General features: G+C 47.8%; 1 protein-coding gene across 1 annotated transcript in view; it reads right to left on the bottom strand.

Annotated features, from left to right (window-relative positions):
- LOC147122518 (broad substrate specificity ATP-binding cassette transporter ABCG2-like) overlaps positions 1-21,049 on the bottom strand; it is a 96,401-nt gene that overhangs the window by 59,947 nt on the left and 15,405 nt on the right. The window contains exon 2 of the mRNA XM_086006128.1: positions 15,295-15,515. Within this exon, the coding sequence (XP_085862254.1) occupies positions 15,295-15,497 (203 nt within the window). The 5' untranslated portion in view covers positions 15,498-15,515. The remainder of the gene's footprint in view (positions 1-15,294; positions 15,516-21,049) is intronic.

Genomic DNA, 21,049 nt, shown 5'->3' with positions numbered 1-21,049 from the left:
CCCTGCCGCCTACTCTGCCAGTACCACACAGCCAGCTGGGCCAGACTGCCCCAGGTCCAGGCTGAGAGGCTGCAGTCAGCCGCCGGGCCCTCAGGGCACAGAGCTGCTCGAGGTCGCAAACCACAGCCATTTGAAGTATCCTCAGTGGAAGCTCAGTGGCCCCCCAAGCATAGCCACTGGGGAAACTGGAGGAGCACTAGGGTAGGTAAACAAGCACAGAAGGCAGGCTTCTTCCTTGAACAGAGGCCCAACCAGTCCCCATCCACCACCACCCTCCTCCGCCTGGCTGAACTTGTTCTCACATTGAACAAGTTCTCCTTTGACTCCACTCACTTCCTCCAAATTAAAGGTGTTGCTATGGGAACCCGCATGGGTCCCAGCCCTGCCTGCCTTTTCGTGGGCTATGTGGAACATTCTTGGTTCCAGTCCTACTCAGGTCCCCTCCCTCACCTCTTTTTCAGGTACATTGATGACTGTATCGGTGCCGTTTCCTGCTCTCGCCCTGAACTAGACAATTTCATTCACTTTGCTTCCAATTTCCACCCTTCCCTCAGCTTCACATGGTCCATCTCCGACACTTCCCTTCCCTTCCTCGACTTCTCTGTTTCCATCTCTGGGGATAGGCTATTGACAAACATTCACTACAAGCCCACTGACTCCCACAGCTACCTGGACTACACTTCCTCCCACCCCGCCTCCTGTAAGGACTCTATTCCATTCTCCCAGTTTCTCCGTCTCTGCCACATCTGCTCTGACAATGCCACCTTCCATACTAGTGCTTCCGACATGTCTTCCTTTTTCCTCAACCGAGGATTCCCCTCTACTGTGGTTGACACAGCCCTTGACCGTGTCCGTTCTATTTCCCGCACTTCTCCTCTCACCCCTGCCCCTCCCTCCCTGAACCTTGATAATGTTCCCTTTTTCCTCACCTTTCACCGCACCAGCCTCCACATTCAACGGATCATCCTCCACCATTTCTGCCACCTCCAGCATGATCCCACCACCAAACACATCTTCCCCTCACCTTCCCTTTCAGCATTCTGAAGGGACCTCTCCCTCCGCAACACCCTGGCCCACTCCTCTATCACCCCCAGCACCCTTTCCCCTTCGCCCGGCACCTTCCCGTGCAAGCGCAGGAGATGCAACACCTGCCCTTATACCTCCCCCCTTCCCACTGTCCAGGGCCCCAAACACTCCTTCCAGGTGAAACAGCGATTTACTTGTACTTCTTGCAATCTAGTATACTGTATTCACTGCTCACGATGCGGTCTCCTCTACATTGGGGAGACCAAACGCAGATTGGGTGCCCGCTTTGCGGAACATCTCTGTTCAGTCTGTAAGGGGGACCCCGAGCTCCCGGTGGCCTGTCACTTTAATTCACCGCCCCACTCCCACTCTGACCTCACCGTCCTCGGCCTCTTGCACTGTTCCACTGAAGCTCAATGTAAGCTCGAGGAACAGCACCTCATCTTTCGATTAGGCACTTTAGAGCCTTCCGGACTCAACATCGAGTTCAACAATTTCAGACCATAACCTCGGCCCCTATCCTTTTTTCCCCCCATTTATTTTATTTATTTATTTATTTATTTTTCTCTCCCACATGGCAGCTGTCTTTCATTCTGCCAGTACGATTCACACTTCATCTAGAGCCATCTTTTCTTTCTTAACTTGTCCCATTACCATCTCCTTTTGCCTTGCACCATCTCTTCATGGGCCAGTAATTCCGGTCCCAACGCGTGAGTACGGACGGTGTACTCACGTGTGGGCCCGATGGAAGTGCCGGTTTTCAGGATGCACAGCGCATGTGCTGAAAATCGGCATTTCCTGTCCTCTGAACCAAGGGGTTAAGAGGCGGAACGTGTACGATGTATCAGGCAGTGCGTGCGCGCTGAATTTCCTTTTTTTGTAAAGAGTTACCCGTGCGTAAAGGCCTCCGGTTTTTATGCTTGAAAATACCAGACGTAAATAATTAGTTTTACAGGTAAGTGGTCTATTAATACAATTTAGAATTTTTTTTCCACAGGTTTATTATTTTTAAAGAATTTACAGTAAGGTAAGTGTATTTTTAGACCCGATTTGTTAAAAAAAAAATTTTTTTTAAAAATTTGATGAATTGTTTAAAATTGTTTTTTTTTTACAGTTATTCATAGTTAATTTATTTAGTGGGATTTTTAAAAAACTTTTATTTGTAGTTTAAGTGCTGTTTTGGGCGCCCTGAGTTTTCATGAGTTTGACAGTTCTTACTATCAAACTCATGAATGAACTTTTGCAACCTCCCATTGGTTGCCCAGTGCCCACGTGATCCCAGCCGGCTCATCAAAATAACTACGCTTTAATTCTGTTTAAAACTACTTTACATTCTTCAAAATAATGTAAAAGTATTTAAAACTTTATAAAAGTTACCTAAAGATTAATAAAAATACAAAAAATGTATTTAAAATACTGCTCTGCATGTAGAATTGCTTTGCAGCTCGTGTTAAAAATTGGGGGCGTGGCCTATGTTAAGGAGACCTCAAGGGGCGTGTCTAACTTAGACTCCGCGCTCGAGGCTTCGCGCCGGCTGCACTCCTGGGCGGCGTGACGTCAGACGCTGCCGGGAGTAATCAACTGAAAACAGGAATTGCAAGCGTCCCGGGAGCTGAACGGCAGGTGCGCCGGGTATGTGCTCATCGGGGGCTTGCAAGCACGGCAAGCCCCCGAGCCTAATTTCTGGGCCAATGTCTCTTAATCTCTCCTGCCTTCCATCCTATCACAGACCTTCCCTTTTGTTCTTTCCTCCCCCTTTCCCTACCTCTGCTTAAAAACGTGTTCCATCTCCAGCTTTTTCCAGTTCTGGCGAAGGGTCATCGACCTGAAACGTTAACTCTGTTTCCCCCTCCACAGATGCTGCCTGACCTGCTGAGTATTTCCAGCATTTTCTGTTTTTATTACAGAAGGCAGGCACTAAGGAGTTCCACGAGAGTGATTCCTAACTATTCCTGTCAAATATTATACACAGATGGAATTAAGTTGCTGGATAATTTTTTTTTCCAGCTCTTGATTTGGCGTCAGCATTAACATTTGGAGAGAATTGAGGGCAATACCCATAAGGCTGAACTGAAGGAAGGCAATCGAATGGTGGTGATAAGGATTGCGGTGTGTTGGGGATGTTTGACGTGAAGCGCTCTTGAACAAGTTGCTCGCAAGAGCTCTGGCAGCTAGAGGCCGCTGGTGGCCAATGATCCTCCTGCTCCTCTTCCTCCTGATTCCCAGGCGGTGGCAAGGGCTGCTCACTCGTGGGCACAAAGTTACGCAGCATGCAGCACACCCTTGGGCTTTGGTAATGGACTTCCCCTGCATGCCAGACACACAGCCAACAACAGGAAACTGGCAGAGGAAACATAGAAGATAGGAGCAGGAGTAGGCCATTCGGCCCCTCGAGACTGCTCCGCCATTCAATGAGATCATGGCTGATCATCCAAACTCAGTACCCTGTCCCTGCTTTCTCCCCATATCCCTTGATCCCTTTAGCCTTAAGAAATATATCTAACTCCTTCTTGAATATATTTAATTAGTTGGCCTCAACTGCCTTGTGTGATAGAGAATTCCATAGGTTCACCACTCTCTGGGTGAAGAAATTCCTCCTCATCTCTGCCCTAAATGGCTTACCCCTTATCCTTAGACTGTGACCCTTGGTTCTGGACTCCCTCACCATCGGGAACATCCATCCGGCATCTAGTCTGCCTAGTCCTGTTAGAATTTTATAAGTTTCAATGAGATCCCCTCTCATTCTTCTAAACTCTAGCAAATATAAGCCTAATTGACCCAATCTCTCCTCATACGTCATTCCTGCCATCCCAGGTATCAGTCTGGTGAATCTTTGCTGAACTCTCTCCATGGCAAGAACATCCTTCCTCAGATAAGGCGACCAAAACTGCACACAATACTCAAGGTGTGGTCTCACCAAGACCCTGTACAACTGCAGCAAGGAACCAAGGTGAAGAGCCTCGGCCTAAAGTTTAGCGGGGACAAGCTAAATTTGCGAAGCTATGACTAAGTGAACGAATTTCACGGTTTTCAGGTCCTGAGAATTGGGTGTCCATACCAGTTGTAAGAAGAGTTATTGGCGGCATCAGTATATTATTTTAGTTGATGATAATTGCCAGCCACTCTGGATTTTTTGGTTTGTAAACTGGTGCAGTGATGAAGCTGAATAAAGCAGCCCTCCATCTGGCAAACGGTAGCGTATGGTAATGTCACTGGGCTAGTATTCCAGAGGCCTGGACTAATGATCCAGAGACGTGAGTTCAAATCCCACCACGGCAGCTGGGGAACTTAAATTCAGTTAATTAAATAAATCTGGAATAAAAAGCTAGCGTTAGTAATGGTGACCATGAAACTACCGGATTGTTGTAAAAACCCACCTGGTTCACTAATGTCCTTTAGGGAAGGAAATCTGCCGTCCTTACCTGGTCTGGCCTAGATGTGACTCCAGACCACAGCAATGTGGTTGACTCTTAACTGCCCTCTGAAATGGTCTAGCAAGTCACTCAGTTGTAACAAACCGCTACGAAATACAATAAAAAGAATGAAACCGGATCGACCACCCGGCATCGGCACACCCAGCCCAATCGGCCCTGCAAAGTCCTCCTCACCAACATCTGGAGACTTGTGCCAAAATTGGGAGAGCTGTCCCACAGACTCGTCAAGCAACAGCCTGACATAGTCATACTCACAGAATCATACCTTTCAGCCCATGTCCCAAACTCCTCCATCATCATCCCTGAGTATGTCCTGTCCCACCGGCAGGACAGATCCACCAGGGGTTGCGGCACAGTGGTATACAGTCAGGAAGGAGTGGCCCTGGGAGTCTTCAACATTGACTCCGGACCCCATGAAGTCTCATGGCTTCAGGTCAAGCATGGGCAAGGAAACCTCCTGCTGATTACCACCTACCGCCCTCCCTCAGCTGATGAACACCACTTGGAAGAAGCACCGAGAGTAGCAAGGGCACAGAATGTACTCTGGGTGGGAGGCTTCAATGTCCGTCACCAAGAGTGGCTCGGTAGCACCACTACTGACCGAGCTGACCGAGTCCTGAAGGACATAGCTGCCAGTCTGGGCCTGCGACAGGTGGTGAGAGAACCAACACGAGGGAAAAACCTACTTGACCTCGTCCTCACCAATCTACCTGTCGCAGATGCATCTGTCCATGACAGTATTGGCAGCATGTGACCACCGCACAGTCCTTGTGGAGACGAAGTCCCGTCTTCACACTGAGGACACCCTCCATCGTGTTGTGTGGCACTACCGCCGTGCTACATGGGATAGATTCAGAACAGATCTAGCAGCTCAAAACTGGGCATCCATGAGGCACTGTGGGTCATTAGCAGCAGCACAATTGTATTCCACCACAATCTGTAACCTCATGGCCCAGCATATCCCTCACTCTACCATTACCATCAAACCAGGGGACCAACCCTGGTTCAATGAGGAGTGCAGAAGAGCATGCCAGGAGCAGCACCAGGTGAACCTAAAAATGAGGCACCAACCTGGGGAAACTGCAACACAGGACTACATGCATGCTAAAAAGCGGAAGCAGCATGCTATAGACAGGGCTAAGCGATCCCACAATCAACGGATCAGATCAAAGCTCTGCAGTCCTGCCACATCCAGTCATGAATGGTGGTGGATCATTAAACAACTAACGGGAGGAGGAGGCTCCATGAATATCCCCATCCTCAATGACGGTGGAGCCCAGCACGCGAGTGCAAAAGACAAGGCTGAAGCGTTTGCAACCATCTTCAGCCAGAAGTGCTGAGTGGATGATCCATATCAGCCTCCTCCTGAGGTCCCCACCATCACAGAAGCCAGTCTTCAGCCAATTCGATTCACTCCACATGATATCAAGAAACGGCTGAGTGCACTGGATACAGCAAAGGCTATGGGCCCTGACAACATCCTGGCTATCGTGCTGAAGACTTGTGCTCTAGAACTAGCCGCGCCTCTAGCCAAGCTGTTCCAGTACAACTACAACACTGGCATCTATCCGACAATGTGGAAAACTGCCCAGGTATGTCCTGTCCACAAAAAGCAAGACAAATCTAACCCGGCCAATTACCGCCCCATCAGTCTACTCTCAATCATCAGCAAAGTGATGGAAGGTGTCATCGACAGTGCTATCAAACGGCACTTACTCACCAATAACCTGCTCACTGATGACCAGTTTCGGTTCTGCCAAGACCACCCGGCTCCCGACCTCATTACATCCTTGGTCCAAACATGGACAAAGGAGCTGAATTCCAGAGGTGAGGCAAGAGTAACTCCCCTTGACATCAAGGCAGCATTTGACAGAGTGTGGCATCAAGGAGCCCTAGTAAAATTGTCATGGGATATACGAAAATGGATTAGGAAAAAAAGGGGGGCTTTTGGCAGATACAAAGGACTAAAGACAAAGGAAGCCCTAGAGGAGTATAAAAAGTGCAGGGGGATACTTAAAAAAGAAATTAGGAGAGCCAGGAGGGGCCATGAAATAACACTGGCGAGCAAAATAAAGGAAAATCCTAAGGTGTTTTACAAGTATATTAAGGGCAAGAGGATAACTAGGGAAAGAGTAGGGCCCATTAGGGGCCAAAGTGGCAATCTGTGTGTGGAGCCAGAAGATGTAGGTGGGGTTTTAAATGAATTTTTTGCATCTGTGTTCACTATGGAGAAGGACGATGTAGACATAGAAATCGGGCAGGGGGACTGCGATATACTTGAACATATTAGCATCGAGAGGGAGGAGGTACTAGCGGTTTTAGCAGGCTTAAAAGTGGATAAATCCCCAGGCCCGGACGAGATGTATCCCAGGCTGCTGTGTGAGGCAAAGGAGGAGATTGCAGGGGCTCTGACACAAATTTTCAAAACCTCTCTGGCCACAGGGGAGGTGCCAGAGGACTGCTAACATAGTACCATTATTCAAGAAGGGTAGTAGGGATAAACCTGGGAATTACAGGCCAGTGAGCCTAACATCAGTGGTAGGGAAATTATTGGAAAAAATTCTGAGGGACAGAATTAGTCTCCATTTGGAGAGGCAAGGATTAATCAAGGATAGTCAGCATGGCTTTGTCAAGGGAAGATCATGTCTGACCAATTTGATTGAATTTTTCGAAGGGGTGACTAAGTGTGTGGATGAGGGTAGTGCAGTGGATGTGGTATACATGGATTTCAGTAAGGCTTTCGATAAAGTCCCACACAGGAGACTGGTCAAGAAGGTAAGAGCCCATGAGATCCAGGGTGCCTTGGCACATTGGATCCAAAACTGGCTTAGTGGCAGAAGGCAGAGGGTGATGGTCGAAGGTTGTTTTTGTGACTGGAAGCCTGTGTCCAGTGGGGTACCGCAGGGATCGGTGTTGGGTCCCTTGCTGTTTGTGGTCTACATTAATGATTTGGATGTGAATGTAAAAGGTATGATTAGTAAGTTCGCAGATGACACGAAAATTGGTGGGGTGGTAAATAGCGAGGAGGGTAGCCTCAGTCTGCAGGACGATATAGATGGGTTGGTCAGATGGGCGGAACAGTGGCTAATGGAATTTAACCCTGAAAAGTGTGAGGTGATGCATTTTGGAGGGACTAACAAGGCAAGGGAATACACAATGAATGGTAAGACCCTAGGAAAGACAGAGGATCAGAGGGACCTTGGTGTGCATGTACATAGATCCCTGAAGGCAGCAGAACAGGTGGATAAGGTGGTTAAAAAGGCATATGGGATACTTATATTCTATGCCTCGGCTAATGAAGGCAAGAGCAGGGAGGTTATGATGGAGATGTACAAAACGCTGGTTAGGCCACAGCTGGAATACTGTGTGCAGTTCTGGTCGCCACACTATAGGAAGGATGTGATTGCTTTGGAGAGGGTGCAGAGGAGATTCACCAGGATGTTACCTGGGCTGGAGCGCTTCAGCTATGAAGAGAGACTGGACAGGCTGGGGTTGTTTTCCTGGGAGCAGAGAAGGCTGAGGGGGGACCTGATTGAGGTGTACAAAATTATGAGGGGCATAGATAGGGTAGATAGAAAGGAACTTTTTCCCTTAGTAGAGGGGTCAATAACAAGGGGGCATAGATTCAAGGTAAGGGGCAGGAGGTTTAGAGGGGATTTGAGGAAGAACTTTTTCACCCAGAGGGTGGTTGGATTCTGGAACTCACTGCCTGAAAGGGTGGTAGAGGCAGGAACCCTCACAACATTCAAGAAGCATTTGGATGAGCACTTGAAATGCCATAGTATACAAGGCTACGGACCAAATGCTGGAAAATGGGATTAGATTAGACAGGGCTTGATGGCTGGCGCGGACGCAATGGGCCGAAGGGCCTCTTTCTGTGCTGTATAACTCTATGACTCTATGAAGTCAATGAGAATCGGGGGGTGGGGGGGTGGGGGAATGCTCCACTGGCTGGAGTCATACCTAGCACAAAGGAAGATGGTTGTGGTGGTTGAAGGTCAATCATCACAGCCCCAAGACATCGCTGCAGGAGTTCCTCAGGGCAGTGTCCTAGGCCCAACCATCTTCAGCTGCTCCACCTTTCCGCCAACATGTCAGAAATGGGGATTTTTGCTGATGACTGCAGTGTTCAGCGCCATTCACAACTCCTCAGATAATGAAGCAGTCCATGCCCGCATGCAACAAGACCTGGACAACGTTCAGGCTTGGGCTGATAAGTGGCAGGTAAGATTCGCACCACACAAGTGCCAGGCAATGACTATCTCCAACAAGCAAGAGTCTAACCACCGCCCCATGACATTCAACAGTATTACCATCGCCAAATCCTCCACCATCAACATCCTGGGGTCACCATTGACCAGAAACTTAACTGGACCAGCCACGTATATACTGTGGCAACAAGAGCAGGTCAGAGGCTGGGAATTCTGCGGCGAGTGTCTCTTCACCTGACTCCCCAAAGCCTTTCCACCATCTACAAAGCACAAGTCAGGAGTGTGATGGAATACTCTCCACTTGCCAGGATGAGTGCAGCTCCAACAACACTCAAGAAGCTCGACACCATCCAGGACAAAGCAGCCCGCTTGACTGACACCCCATCTACCACCTTAAACATTCACTCCCTCCACCACCGGCGCACCGTGGCTGCAGTGTGTACCATCTACAAGATGCACTGCAGCAACTCGCCAAGGCTTCTTTGGCAGCACCTCCCAAACCCGCGACCTCTACCACCTAGAAGGACAAGGGCAGCAGGTGCATGGGAACACCGCCACCTCCAAGTTACCCTCCAAATTACACACCATCCTCACTTGGAAGTATACTGCCCGATCCTTCATTGTCGCTGGGTCAAAATCCTGGAACTCCCTCCCTAACAGCACTGTGGGAGTACCTTCACCACACGGACTGCAGCGGTTCAAGAAGGCAGCTCACCACCACCTTCTCGAGGGCAATTAGCGATGGGCAATAAATGCTGGCCTTGCCAGCGATGCCCACATCCCATAAACGAATAAAAAAGGAAAATCTCCACATTAATTCCAATGCTCTTTTGGCCGGCCTCCTGCCTTGCACTCTTCGTAAACTTCAGCTCCTCCAAAACTCTGCTGCCCAGTGTCCTAACTCGCACCCAGTCCCGTTCACCCATCACCCCGTGCTCACTGCCCCGTGTCCTAACTCACACCCAGTCCCGTTCACCCATCACCCCCTGTGCTCACTGCCCCGTGTCCTAACTCACACCCAGTCCCGTTCACCCATCACCCCCTGTGCTCACTGCCCCGTGTCCTAACTCACACCCAGTCCCGTTCACCCATCACCCCCTGTGCTCACTGCCCCGTGTCCTAACTCACACCCAGTCCCGTTCACCCATCACCCCCTGTGCTCACTGCCCCGTGTCCTAACTCACACCCAGTCCCGTTCACCCATCACCCCCTGTGCTCACTGCCCCGTGTCCTAACTCACACCCAGTCCCATTCACCCATCACCCGCTGTGCTCACTGCCCCGTGTCCTAACTCGTACCCAGTCCCGTTCACCCATCACCCCCGTGCTCACTGACCCATGTCCTAACTCGCACTAAGCCCCGTTCACCCATCACCCCCGTGCTCGTCGACCTACATTGGCTCCCAGTCCTGCAATGCCTTGATTTTAAAATTCTCATCCTTGTTTTCAAATCCCTCCATGGCCTTGCCCCCTCCCTATCTCTGTAACCTCCTCCAGCCCCACAACCCCCCCGAGATCTCTGCGCTCCTCCAATTCTGGCACATCTCCGATTTCCATCGCCCCACCATTGGCGGCCGTGCCTTCAGCTGCCTGGGCCCTAAGCTCTGGAAATTCCTCCCTAAACCTCTCCGCCTCTCTCTCCTCCTTTAAGACACTCCTTAAAACCGACCTCTTTAACCAAGCGTTTGGTCACCTGGCCTAATATCTTATGTGGCTCAGTGTCAAATTTTGTTTGATAATCGCTCCAGTGAAGGGCCTTGGGAGATTTTATCACATTGAAGGCGCGGTATAAATGTGAGTTGTAATGCGAGGTAAAGCCTCGTCTTCAGTGCAGCAAGGTAGAAATATATGTAATAAAAACAGAGAATGCTGGAAATACTCAGCAGGTCAGGCAGCATCTGTCAAGAGAGAAACTGAGTCAACGCTGCAGGTCGCTGATCCTTTGTCAGAACTTATATGAATCTATATAGAAATATACTTATCTGTTTTAAATGTCTTACTTAATATTTCCTTTATCACTCATTATCTCAAACACAAGACTAAGGAATGGTTGCATTTCCCCACAGCAAGTAACTGATTAAAAGCAATTGTCACCTTGCACTCAGTGATCAATCATCCTGTTAACTTATCAGATAATGTAATGCCAAAATTGCATAATTTTACAGTTCAAAGTGACCCGTGGCGTGATGAAAAACAATACACACCATTATTGCTCTGTCAATTGGCAAATACACCATCCAGCACAACTAAATACAGGGTTTGTTTTTATGTTTGGGACGTACGGGTATCTTTTAGGAGCCAACATGGGGCAAAGATCCCATTCATTGGTTTCAAAGTTTATAAACAAACGGCAAAATGTTATCTTTTGCCTGCTGGTCGTGGAGAAGGATTGGTTAAAAACCCACCATAAGCCTGACAAAGTTAGGGTGGAAATATTTTTTAAAAGAGACAATGATGGCCCAGATATTCCGATCGAGGGCTGCAATCTGGAAAAATCTGCGCCCTTCCCTGAGGGCTCCCGGGAGGCGCAGAGTTCCGGTGCTGGGCCTCCCCAAACTGCTGGTGCGCAGGGCCCAGGTATCCCAGAGGCGCAGGTAGTTCGCAGCGCCCCTGGGATCACATGGGCCATGGGGAGCCAATCAGAGAAGGGAATCTCCCTTCATACATTTGACAGGAAGACCTGTCAAATATATGAATGGAGATCACCCCCAAAAACATAGTAAAACTTCAAATAAATTTTTTTTTAAATCATATTTTTAAAATGACTTGAAATTACATAAATTAACTATTTTAAACAAAAATTTAAATTTTTGAAAATAATAATTAAAGTTTTTAAACGGGGCTAAAAATAAACTTACCTTTCTTTAAAGTATTTTTAAATGATAAATCAGTGGAAATTTAAAAAAAAACTTTTTTCAACTCTTATCCTGGTAAAAGCAGGCCTTACGTCTGCTTTTACCAGGCGCAAGAATTGTAAGTGTTTTCTGCGGGCGGAGGGTCTCCAAAAAGCGGAACTCTCCGCCCGCCGAGGCCCTTCTCCCGGGCAGGCAGAGGATCTGTCAAGAGCTTTCTTGACAGATCGGAAGTGCCGGTTTCCAGCGCATGCGCAGTGCATGCCTGAAACCGCCATTTCCAATGTCCCTATGGGCGAGTACACAGCGCGTACCCATCCGTAGGGATTGGAATATCCGGCCCAATGTACTCATATGGTCCCAAGAATGTCAACCAATCCTAGGAAAGAAGGGTGAGCCGGACCCCCAAGCCAAAAAATAGTTGTCCTTTTGCTCTTGTAGAGAATTTGGCGGGGGATGGGGGGCTGGAGCGATACATCCTGAGAGAGAGGCTGCAATGGCCTAGAAAGGAGAATTCTTTTGCTGTTTCTCTCGTGAAATGTTCATCTCTAGAAAAGAGAAGGCTGAGGGGTGACCTAATAGAGGTCTTTAAAATTATGAAGGAATTCGATAGGGTAGACATAGAGAAAATGTTTCAACTTGTGTCAGAGACCAGAACGAGGGGCCACAAATATAAGAGAGTCACTAATAAATCCAATAGTGAATCCAGGAGAAACCTCTTTACTCAGAGAGTGGGGAGAATGTGGAACTCGCTGCCACAGGGAGTGGTTGAGGCGAATAGTATCGATGGATTTAAGGGGAAGCTGGATAAACACACGAGGGAGAAAGGAATAGAAGGATATGTTGATTGGGTGAGATGAAGAGGGGTGGGAGGAGGCTCGAGTGGAGCATAAACACCAGCACGAACCTGTTGGACTGAATGGTCTCTTTCTTGCACATTCAATGTAAATCTATGTAACCTCATGCAGGCCAACAAATCTAGTTTGAACCATTACCTTATTTCTATAATGCAAGGAGATAAGAGTCGTATTGGGATCAGAATACAGGATAGCATTCAGAAGGTGGTCAATTTTTGTTATACTATTTATCATCTACTTCTTGTCACAGTAACTTCACAATAATTTCACATTTTCCAACCAAGCTTCACGTGATCCCCTTCACTAGGGGTCAGAGTTCACTCACTTCCTATTAGCTTGTTTGCACCGTCAAAAGGGCAGAAGAGTTCATTCTTAGAATAGTCCTGACAGCATGAAGATTTACTTTCATTTAGTCACCCAGCAACAGGCCAGCACAATTAACCAATCACAACAACAACTACTTGCATTTATATAGCACCTTTAACGTAGTAAAACATTCCAAGGCAGTGCTGCACTGTCGGAGGTGCTGTCTTTCGGATGAGACGTTAAACCGAGGCCCCGTCTGCTCTCTCAGGTGGACGGAAAAGATCCCACGGCACTATTTTGAAGAAGAGCAGGGGAGTTCTCCCCGGTGTCCTGGGCAATATTTATTCCTCAATCAACATCACAAAAACAGATGATCTGGTCATTATCACATTGCTGTTTGGGAGCTTGCTGTGCGCAATTTGGCTGCCGCGTTTCCCACATTACAACAGTGACTACATCTCAAAAGTACTTCATTGGCTGTAAAGCGCTTTGAGATGTCCGGTGGTCATGAAAGGCGCTGTAGAAATGCTAGTCTTTCTTTCTAAGGCGCTTCACAGGAGCAATTATCAAACAAAATTTGATACCGAGCCATGTAAGGCGATAGTAGGGGAGATGACCAAAAGCTTGGTCAAAGAGATAGGTTTTAAGGAGCATCTTAAAGGAGGAGAGAGAGAGGTGGAGAGGTTTAGGGAGGGAATTCCAGAGCTTAGGGCCCAGGCAGCTGAAGGTACGGCCGCCAATGGTGGAGTGATGGAAATCGGGGATGCACAAGAGGCCAGAATTGGAGGAGTGCAGAGCAATATTCCCTGTAATTTTTTTCGGGCTGCGCATTCAAAATACCCCGCATGCGCAGTTTTTTAATTGAAAAGCCGGCTACAGGGAACATTGACACAGAGATCTCAGAGGGTTGTGGGACTGGAGGAGATTGCCGAGATAGGGAGGGCTAAGGCCATGGAGTAGTTTGAAAACAAGGATGAGAATTTTATAATCGAGGCATTGACAGAAACATAGAAGATAGGAGCAGGAGTAGGTCATTTGGCCCCTTGAGCCTGCTCCGCCATTTAATGAGATCATGGCTGATCATCCAACCTCAGTACCCTGTCCCTGCTTTCTCCCCATATCCCTTTAGCCTTATGAAATATATCCAACTCCTTCTTGAATATATTTAATGAATTGGCCTCTACTGCCTTCTGTGGTAGAGAATTCCACAGGTTCACCACTCTCTGGGTGAAGAAATTCCTCCTCATCTCTTTCCTAAATGGCTTACCCCTTATCCTTAGACTGTGACCCCTGGTTCTGGACTCTCCCGCCATCGGGAACATCCTTCCTGCATCTAGTCTGTCTAATCCTGTTAGAATTTTATAAGTTTCAATGAGATCCCCTCTCATTCTTCTAAACTCCAGCGAATATAAGCCCAATCAACCCAATCTCTCCTCATACGTCATTCCTGCCATCCCAGGACAGACCAGGAGCCACGTGATCGTAAACATACAGAAACAAATTGCAGGTTGTTGAGGTGACCCTGGAAGAAAGGCCAAAGGTTGCGCAGGAAGCACCGATCTTGGTCAGTAAACACTCGGCAACTAACGTTTGACACTGGCAATTACACATACTCTAAAGTTGGTATAAAATGAAATATATATAATCCAAGCCCAATGTTAAGTTAGGTTACTTGGCTGGAAACATCCAAAACTATTGGGGTTTCATAGGTTATGTTGCAGTAGAGAAAGTGGCTGTGGGAGTCTAAGAGCCAGAAAACACCACATGTGCGAGAAAAAAGTGAATAAGGTTACTGAGTAAATCGCGTGCACAACCATTTACGTGACTGGAGGGGTAGTTATCTTTACCTTTCATTTCACTATGATAAACCAGGTTAACGATTAACGAAATATCCTGCATTGGCATTGCATCCTCACAGGGGATTGTTTTTTCAGGGCAGTCAAAGAATTTACTGTCAAAGGTTGAGATAATAAACTATTGATCATCACGCTAACTTTCTAGTGGCTATCTCCAGTGTTATTGGTTTGGCTTGGCTTGTGTTTTAGATCTCAGCCAAACAGCCAGTTCATTTTCTGCTTTAGGATGTTCGTATTCAAAGCTAAAAGCAACACATTGGAAAGAGTCACTTCTTGGAGGCTGGTTTCAGAACAGTGTAGGTGGAGGCCGAGAGCTCCCCCAACCCCTGCCAACGAACGTCCCCATGGATCCCGACTGCGGCCTCCTGTCGCTTGTTTCTGCTCCCGCCCAGACTGCCAGGCTGTCAATCCGGCCTGGCTGTCGGGCGGGGGACTACGGCATGTTATTTTAAATGAGGCCCCGCCGTGAAGATCAGTAGGGCCCTCGGGTCCCCTGGCTGTGCTGGGTTTCCGACAGGCCACTGCGCTCCCCCGCAAGACCCCCTGCCCTCAGCTTCCTTCCCCCCCTCCCCCCATTAATATTGGGGCCCACGCTCCCAGTCACATCTTTAGTTAGCGCCTCGCCACATTTTAATGCAGTGACACGGTGGTCCCTTTTTTTGTAATCTACGCAGTTCAAGACAAATCCCATTCCTGTGCATGTTATAGTTACACGTCAACCCCCTATTCAACTCGAAGAATAAAAATACATACTTGATATTACTGAGGATTTCCTTCACGTTGGTTTTGCGACAGCACAGAAATCCACTCTTGACTTTCACTTTGTAGCAAACGTTGTGGAAGGTGACTGTCGATCCTTTAGATATTTCATGTTTATCCAACTTTGGGGGACTCTGTTCCAAGGTAGGAGGCGCATCATTCAGCTCCAAAGCGTTGACAGAGCTGCTATTTGCCATGTTGGCGGGTTACCGCTGCTGTGTAAAATATATAAAAAGCGTTTTTCAGACTTACAGTCCTGTAAATGTATCCTCAACCCCCCTCCCCTCCCCATGATCGATAGCACTTGTAAATTTCATTAAATGACAACCAGTACACTAAAGCCAATGAGGTCAACATTGACCTCACTTTTTCCCACCCCAAGAAGAAAAATTACTAGAAAAAAATTATTGAAATTCAGGGGATAGTTTTGCCACGTGTGTCAATACAAGCTCAAAGACCATACAATTACACAGAATGACCAACACAGAAACAGGCCATTCGGCCCAACAGGTCCGTGCCGGTGTTTATGCTCCACACCAGCCTCCTCCCCACCCCTCCTCATCTCACCCAATCAACATATCCTTCTATTCCTTTCTCCCTCATGTGTTTATCCAGCTTCCCCTTAAATGTATCTACACTATTCGCCTCAACCACTCCCTGTGGTAGCGAGTTCCACATTCTCACCACTCTCTGGGGAAAGAAGTTTCTCCTGAATTCCTATATTACAACAGTAACTACACCTCAAAAAGTACTTAATTGGCTGTAAAGTGCTTTGGGATGTCCGGTAGTCGTGAAAGGCGCTGGAGAAATGCAAGTCTTTCTTTTTTTTTTGAATTCCATGTTGGATTTATTAGTGACTATCTTCTATTCATGGCCGCTGGTGTTGGTCTCCCCCACAAGTGGAAACATCTTCTCTATGTCTACCCTATCAAACCCCTTTCCTAATTTTAAAGACCTCAATCAAGTCGCCCCTCAGCCTTCTCTTTTCTAGAGAAAATAGCCCCAGCCGGTTCAGTCTTTCCTGATGGGTACAACCTCTCAGTTCTGGTGTCATCCTTGTGAATCTTTTCTACACCTTCTCCAGTGCCTCTCTATCCTTTTTATAACATGGAGACCAGAACTGTGCACAGGACTCAAGAAATGGGAGACTGCAGTTAAAAATATAAAATGTGATTTTCCGTATCACCGTATGTGAAACATTAAAACAACCAAATATTGGAGTAGAAATTCCTCTCGACTGTTGGCACTAAACAGGTGGTATCGCATCTGCCGCCTGCTCTACGCCATGCCCGATATTCAGTTTGCCGTGTATAACGGGTGGACAATGCGATATGATACTGCCTCAGACAAATTTCTACCCCGAAGTACAGAGGATCAGAGGGACCTTGGTGTACATGTACATAGATCCCTGAAGGCAGCGGAACAGGTAGATAAGGTGGTTAAAAAGGCATATGGGATACTCGCCTTCATTAGCCGAGGCATAGAGTATAAGAGCAGGGAGGTTATGATGGAGCTGTACAAAACGCTGGTAAGGCCACAGCTGGAGTACTGTGTGCAGTTCTGGTCGCCTCACTATAGGAAGGATGTGATTGCATTGGAGAGGGTGCAGAGGAGATTCACCAGGATGTTACCTGGGCTGGAGCGCCTCAGCTATGAAGAAAGACTGAACAGGCTGGGGTTGTTTTCCTTGGAGCAAAGAAGGCTGAGGGGGGACCTGATTGAGGTGTACAAAATGATGAGGGGCATAGATAGGGTAGATAAAGAGGAACTTTTCCCCTTAGTAGGGGGGTCAATAACAAGGTGGCATAGATTCAAGGTAAGGGGCAGGAGGTTTAGAGGGGATTTGAGGAGGAACTTTTTCACCCAGAGGGTGGTTGGATTCTGGAACTCACTGCCTGAAAGGGTGGTAGAGGCAGGAACCCTCACAACATTCAAGAAGCATTTGGACGAGCACTTGAAATGCCATAGCATACAAGGCTATGGACCAAATGCTGGAAAATGGGATTAGATTGGACAGGGCTTGATGGACGGCGCAGACACGATGGGCCGAAGGGCCTCTTTCTGTGCTGTATAATTCTATGACTCTATGAGTTTGACATACTAATCCAGAAATAAACTCTCAATCTTTGCGCTCGGCCACACTTGGGAATAAAGCATCACATTTCAAAAATGGACTTCATACTTCTTGTATCCTGAGACTGATTGATTTTTGTTAGGTAAGGGTATTAAGGGATATGGAACCAAGGCGAGTAAATGGGGGTTGAGATACAGATTAGCCACGATCTAACTGAATCACGGAACAGGCTGGAGGGGCTGAATGGCCTCCTCAATGTTCCCAAGACTATGACTTCTTAAAAAAAAACACTAGAGGCCATCAATATAAGATAGTCACCAAGAAATCAAATAGGGAATTCAGAAGAAACTGCTTTACCCAGAGAGCGGTGAGATTGTGGAATTCGCTATTGTATTGCCCTGCAAGTATTTATCCAATTCCCTTTTGAAAGTTACTATTGAATCTGCCTCCACCACCCTTTCAGGCAGCGCATTCCAGATCACAACAACTCGCTACGTAAAAAAGATTCTCCTTATTTTCCTCCTCCTGGATTTTTTGCCAATTATCTTAAATGACCAGATTTACTGAATTCAATTGTACAACTTGCCGAGGTGGGATTTGAACTCACGACCTCCAGGTTTCTTCACCAGGACCAGCTAGGTAATGCTCTTACTCTTCATTCAGTTAATCGGCAGTTCATTATGAAAGCACCTTTTACCTGCCGCCCTCCTTAAATACGATCTTTCTTATGAAACTAGTGAACTTTGACTCCATGTTGTCAGCTTGCATTTTATGGAATGGTGCAAGACCATCATTATAGCACTGGCTGCTGAGGTGGGCGTCAAAGGGTGTGTGTGTTAATAGAATCTTACATCACAGGAGGCCATTCGGCCCATCATGCCTGTGCCAGCTCTTTGAAGAAGCTCTCCAATTAGTCCCACTCCCTCCCGCTCTTTCCCCGTAGCCCTGCAAATTTCTCTCCTTCAAGTATTTATCCAATTCACCTTTTGAAAGTTACTATTGAATCTGCTTCGGCCTTTCAGGTCGTCTCTCCTGTGATGCTGCTCACAGGAAGCCCCCGGGAGTGGAGATGGAAGGCCAACAGGGCTGGGAAAAGCAAGAACTGGGCCTAGGGAGTGGTTGGGTTGAGAGATCAAGCTTGTCAGAGAGACTGGGAGCAAAGGCAGAGCACTCGAGTCTAGGCTGGTGGAAGGCTGGAACTGACTGAGTAACCATGTGTAGACAACCTAAAAACATCAGAGGGAAGACCCAATAGAATGCAAGCTTCAGGAATGGACTAAACTCAAGCTCTAGGCCTCAGAGAGGTTAGGACTCTGATGCAAAACCTTATTGTACTGATTTCCAACAGGAGAGGAGTATGTTCTCAATAAGTTTAGAGATGATTAAGTTGTTTTTGTTAAAAAGTTTAAGATACATGCTCTGCTAATATCAGCCTGGCTCAGCGGTAGCACTCCTACCTCTAACTCAAAAGTAAGAAGTCACACAACACCAGGTTATAGTCCAACAGCTTTATTTGAAATCACAAGCTTTCGGAGCGCTGCTCCTTCGTCAGGTGAAGTGGAGAGATGCATAAAGACACAGCTTATATAGTCAGAGAATAATGCCAGATGATTACAGGTAATCTTTCTAACTGCCATTTATCACACCTCGGCAGAGAGATAATCACAGCAATCAAAGGTGTGAATGGTGTCCAAATAGGTTAGTCAGGAAAACATTACATCAAAGAACAATGAGGTGGGGTCACAAGGGGTCAAATGTTGCAGATGCTGGGGTCTGTATGAAAAACAAGTGTCAAAAAAATTTTTTTTTGCTGGAAATCACAGCAGGTCCGGCCGCATCTGTGTAGAGAGAACAAGCCAACGACGACTCGAGTCTGGATGACCCTACATCAGGTGGGGTTACATGTAGCGTGACATGAACCCAAGATCCCGGTTGAGGCCGTCTTCATGAGTGCGGAACTTGGCTATCAGTTTCTGCTCTACGATTTTGCGTTGTCATGTGTCTCGAAGGCCGCCTTGGAGAATGCTTACCCGAAGATCGGAGGCTGAATGTCCTTGACTGCTGAAGTGTTCCCCGACTGGGAGGGAACACACCTGCCTGGTGATTGTTGCGCGGTGTCCGTTCATCCGTTGTCGCAGTGTCTGCATGGTCTCGCCGATGTACCATGCTCCGGGGCATCCTTTCCTGCAACGTATGAGGTAGACAACGTTGGCCGAGTCACACGAGTATGTACCATGTACCTGGTGGGCGGTGTCCTCACGTGTGATGATGGTATCTGTGTTGATGATCTGGCATGTCTTGCAGAGGTTGCCGTGGCAGGGTTGTGTGCTGTCGTGGTCGCTGTTCTCCTGAAAGCTGGGTAATTTGCTGCGAACGATGGTCTGTTTGAGGTTAGGCGGCTGTTTGAAGGCGAGTAGTGGAGGCGTGGGGATGGCCTTAGCGAGGTGTTCGTCGTCATCGATGACATGTCGAAGGCTGCGAAGAACATGGCGTAGTTTCTCCGCTCCGGGGAAGTACTGGACGACGAAGGGTACTCTGTTGGTTGTGTCCCGTGTTTGTCTTCTGAGGAGGTCTATGCGATTTTTTGCTGTGGCCCGTCGGAACTGTCGATCGACGAGTCGAGCGTCATATCCCGTTCTTACGAGGGCGTCTTTCAGCGTCTGTAGGTGTCCATCGCATTCCTCCTCGTCTGAGCAGATCCTGTGTATTCGCAGGGCTTGTCCATAGGGGATGGCTTCTTTAACGTGGTTAGGGTGGAAGCTGGAGAAGTGGAGCATCCTGAGGTTGTCCGTGGGCTTGCGGTACAGTGAAGTGCTGAGATGTCCGCCTTTGATGGAGATTCGTGTGTCCAAGAATTAAACCGATTCTGAGGAGTAGTCCATGGTGAGTTTGATGGTGGGATGGAACTTGTTGATGTTATCGTGTAGTCTTTTCAGTGATTCTTCGCCGTGGGTCCATAGGAAGAAAATGTCGTCGATGTATCTGGTGTATAGTGTTGGTTGGAGGTCCTGTGCAGCGAAGAAGTCTTGCTCGAACTTGTGCATGAAGATGTTGGCGTATTGGGGTGCGAATTTGGTCCCCGTGGCTGTTCCGTGTGTTTGGATAAAGAACTGGTTGTCAAAGGTGAAGACATTGTGGTCAAGGATGAAGCGGATGAGTTGTAGGATGGCGTCTGGAGATTGGCTGTTGTTGGTGTTGAGTACTGAGGCTGTCGCAGCGATGCCGTCATCGTGGGGGATACTGGTGTAGAGTGCCGAGACGTCCATCGTGGCGAGGAGTGTTCCTGGTTCAACTGGTCCGTGGGTGCTGAGTTTCTGTAAGAAGTCTGTAGTGTCGCGACAGAAGCTGGGGGTTCCCTGTACGATGGGTTTCAGGATGCCCTCGACGTATCCAGAGAGGTTCTCACACAGGGTTCCGTTGCCTGATATGATAGGACATCCGGGTGTGTTGGCTTTGTGTATCTTTGGGAGGCAGTAGAAGTCTCCCACGCGGGGAGTACGTGGGATGAGAGCGCGTAGGATGCTTTGAAGGTCTGGATTGAAGGTCTTGATCAGTCTGTTGAGTTGGTGGGTGTGTTCTTTGGTCGGATCTGCAGGTAACTGTCTGTAGTGTTCCTGGTTGTCCAGTTGTCGGTATGTTTCATTGCAATAGTCCGTTCTGTTCTGTATGACAATG

This window comes from Somniosus microcephalus, chromosome 2, assembly GCF_052327205.1.
Source record: "Somniosus microcephalus isolate GS21.2 chromosome 2, FLI_Smic_1.0, whole genome shotgun sequence".
NCBI classification, from domain to species: domain Eukaryota; kingdom Metazoa; phylum Chordata; class Chondrichthyes; order Squaliformes; family Somniosidae; genus Somniosus; species Somniosus microcephalus.
The sequence above is the reverse complement of the archived record's forward strand: the minus strand, read 5'-3'. Positions and strand labels throughout refer to the sequence as shown.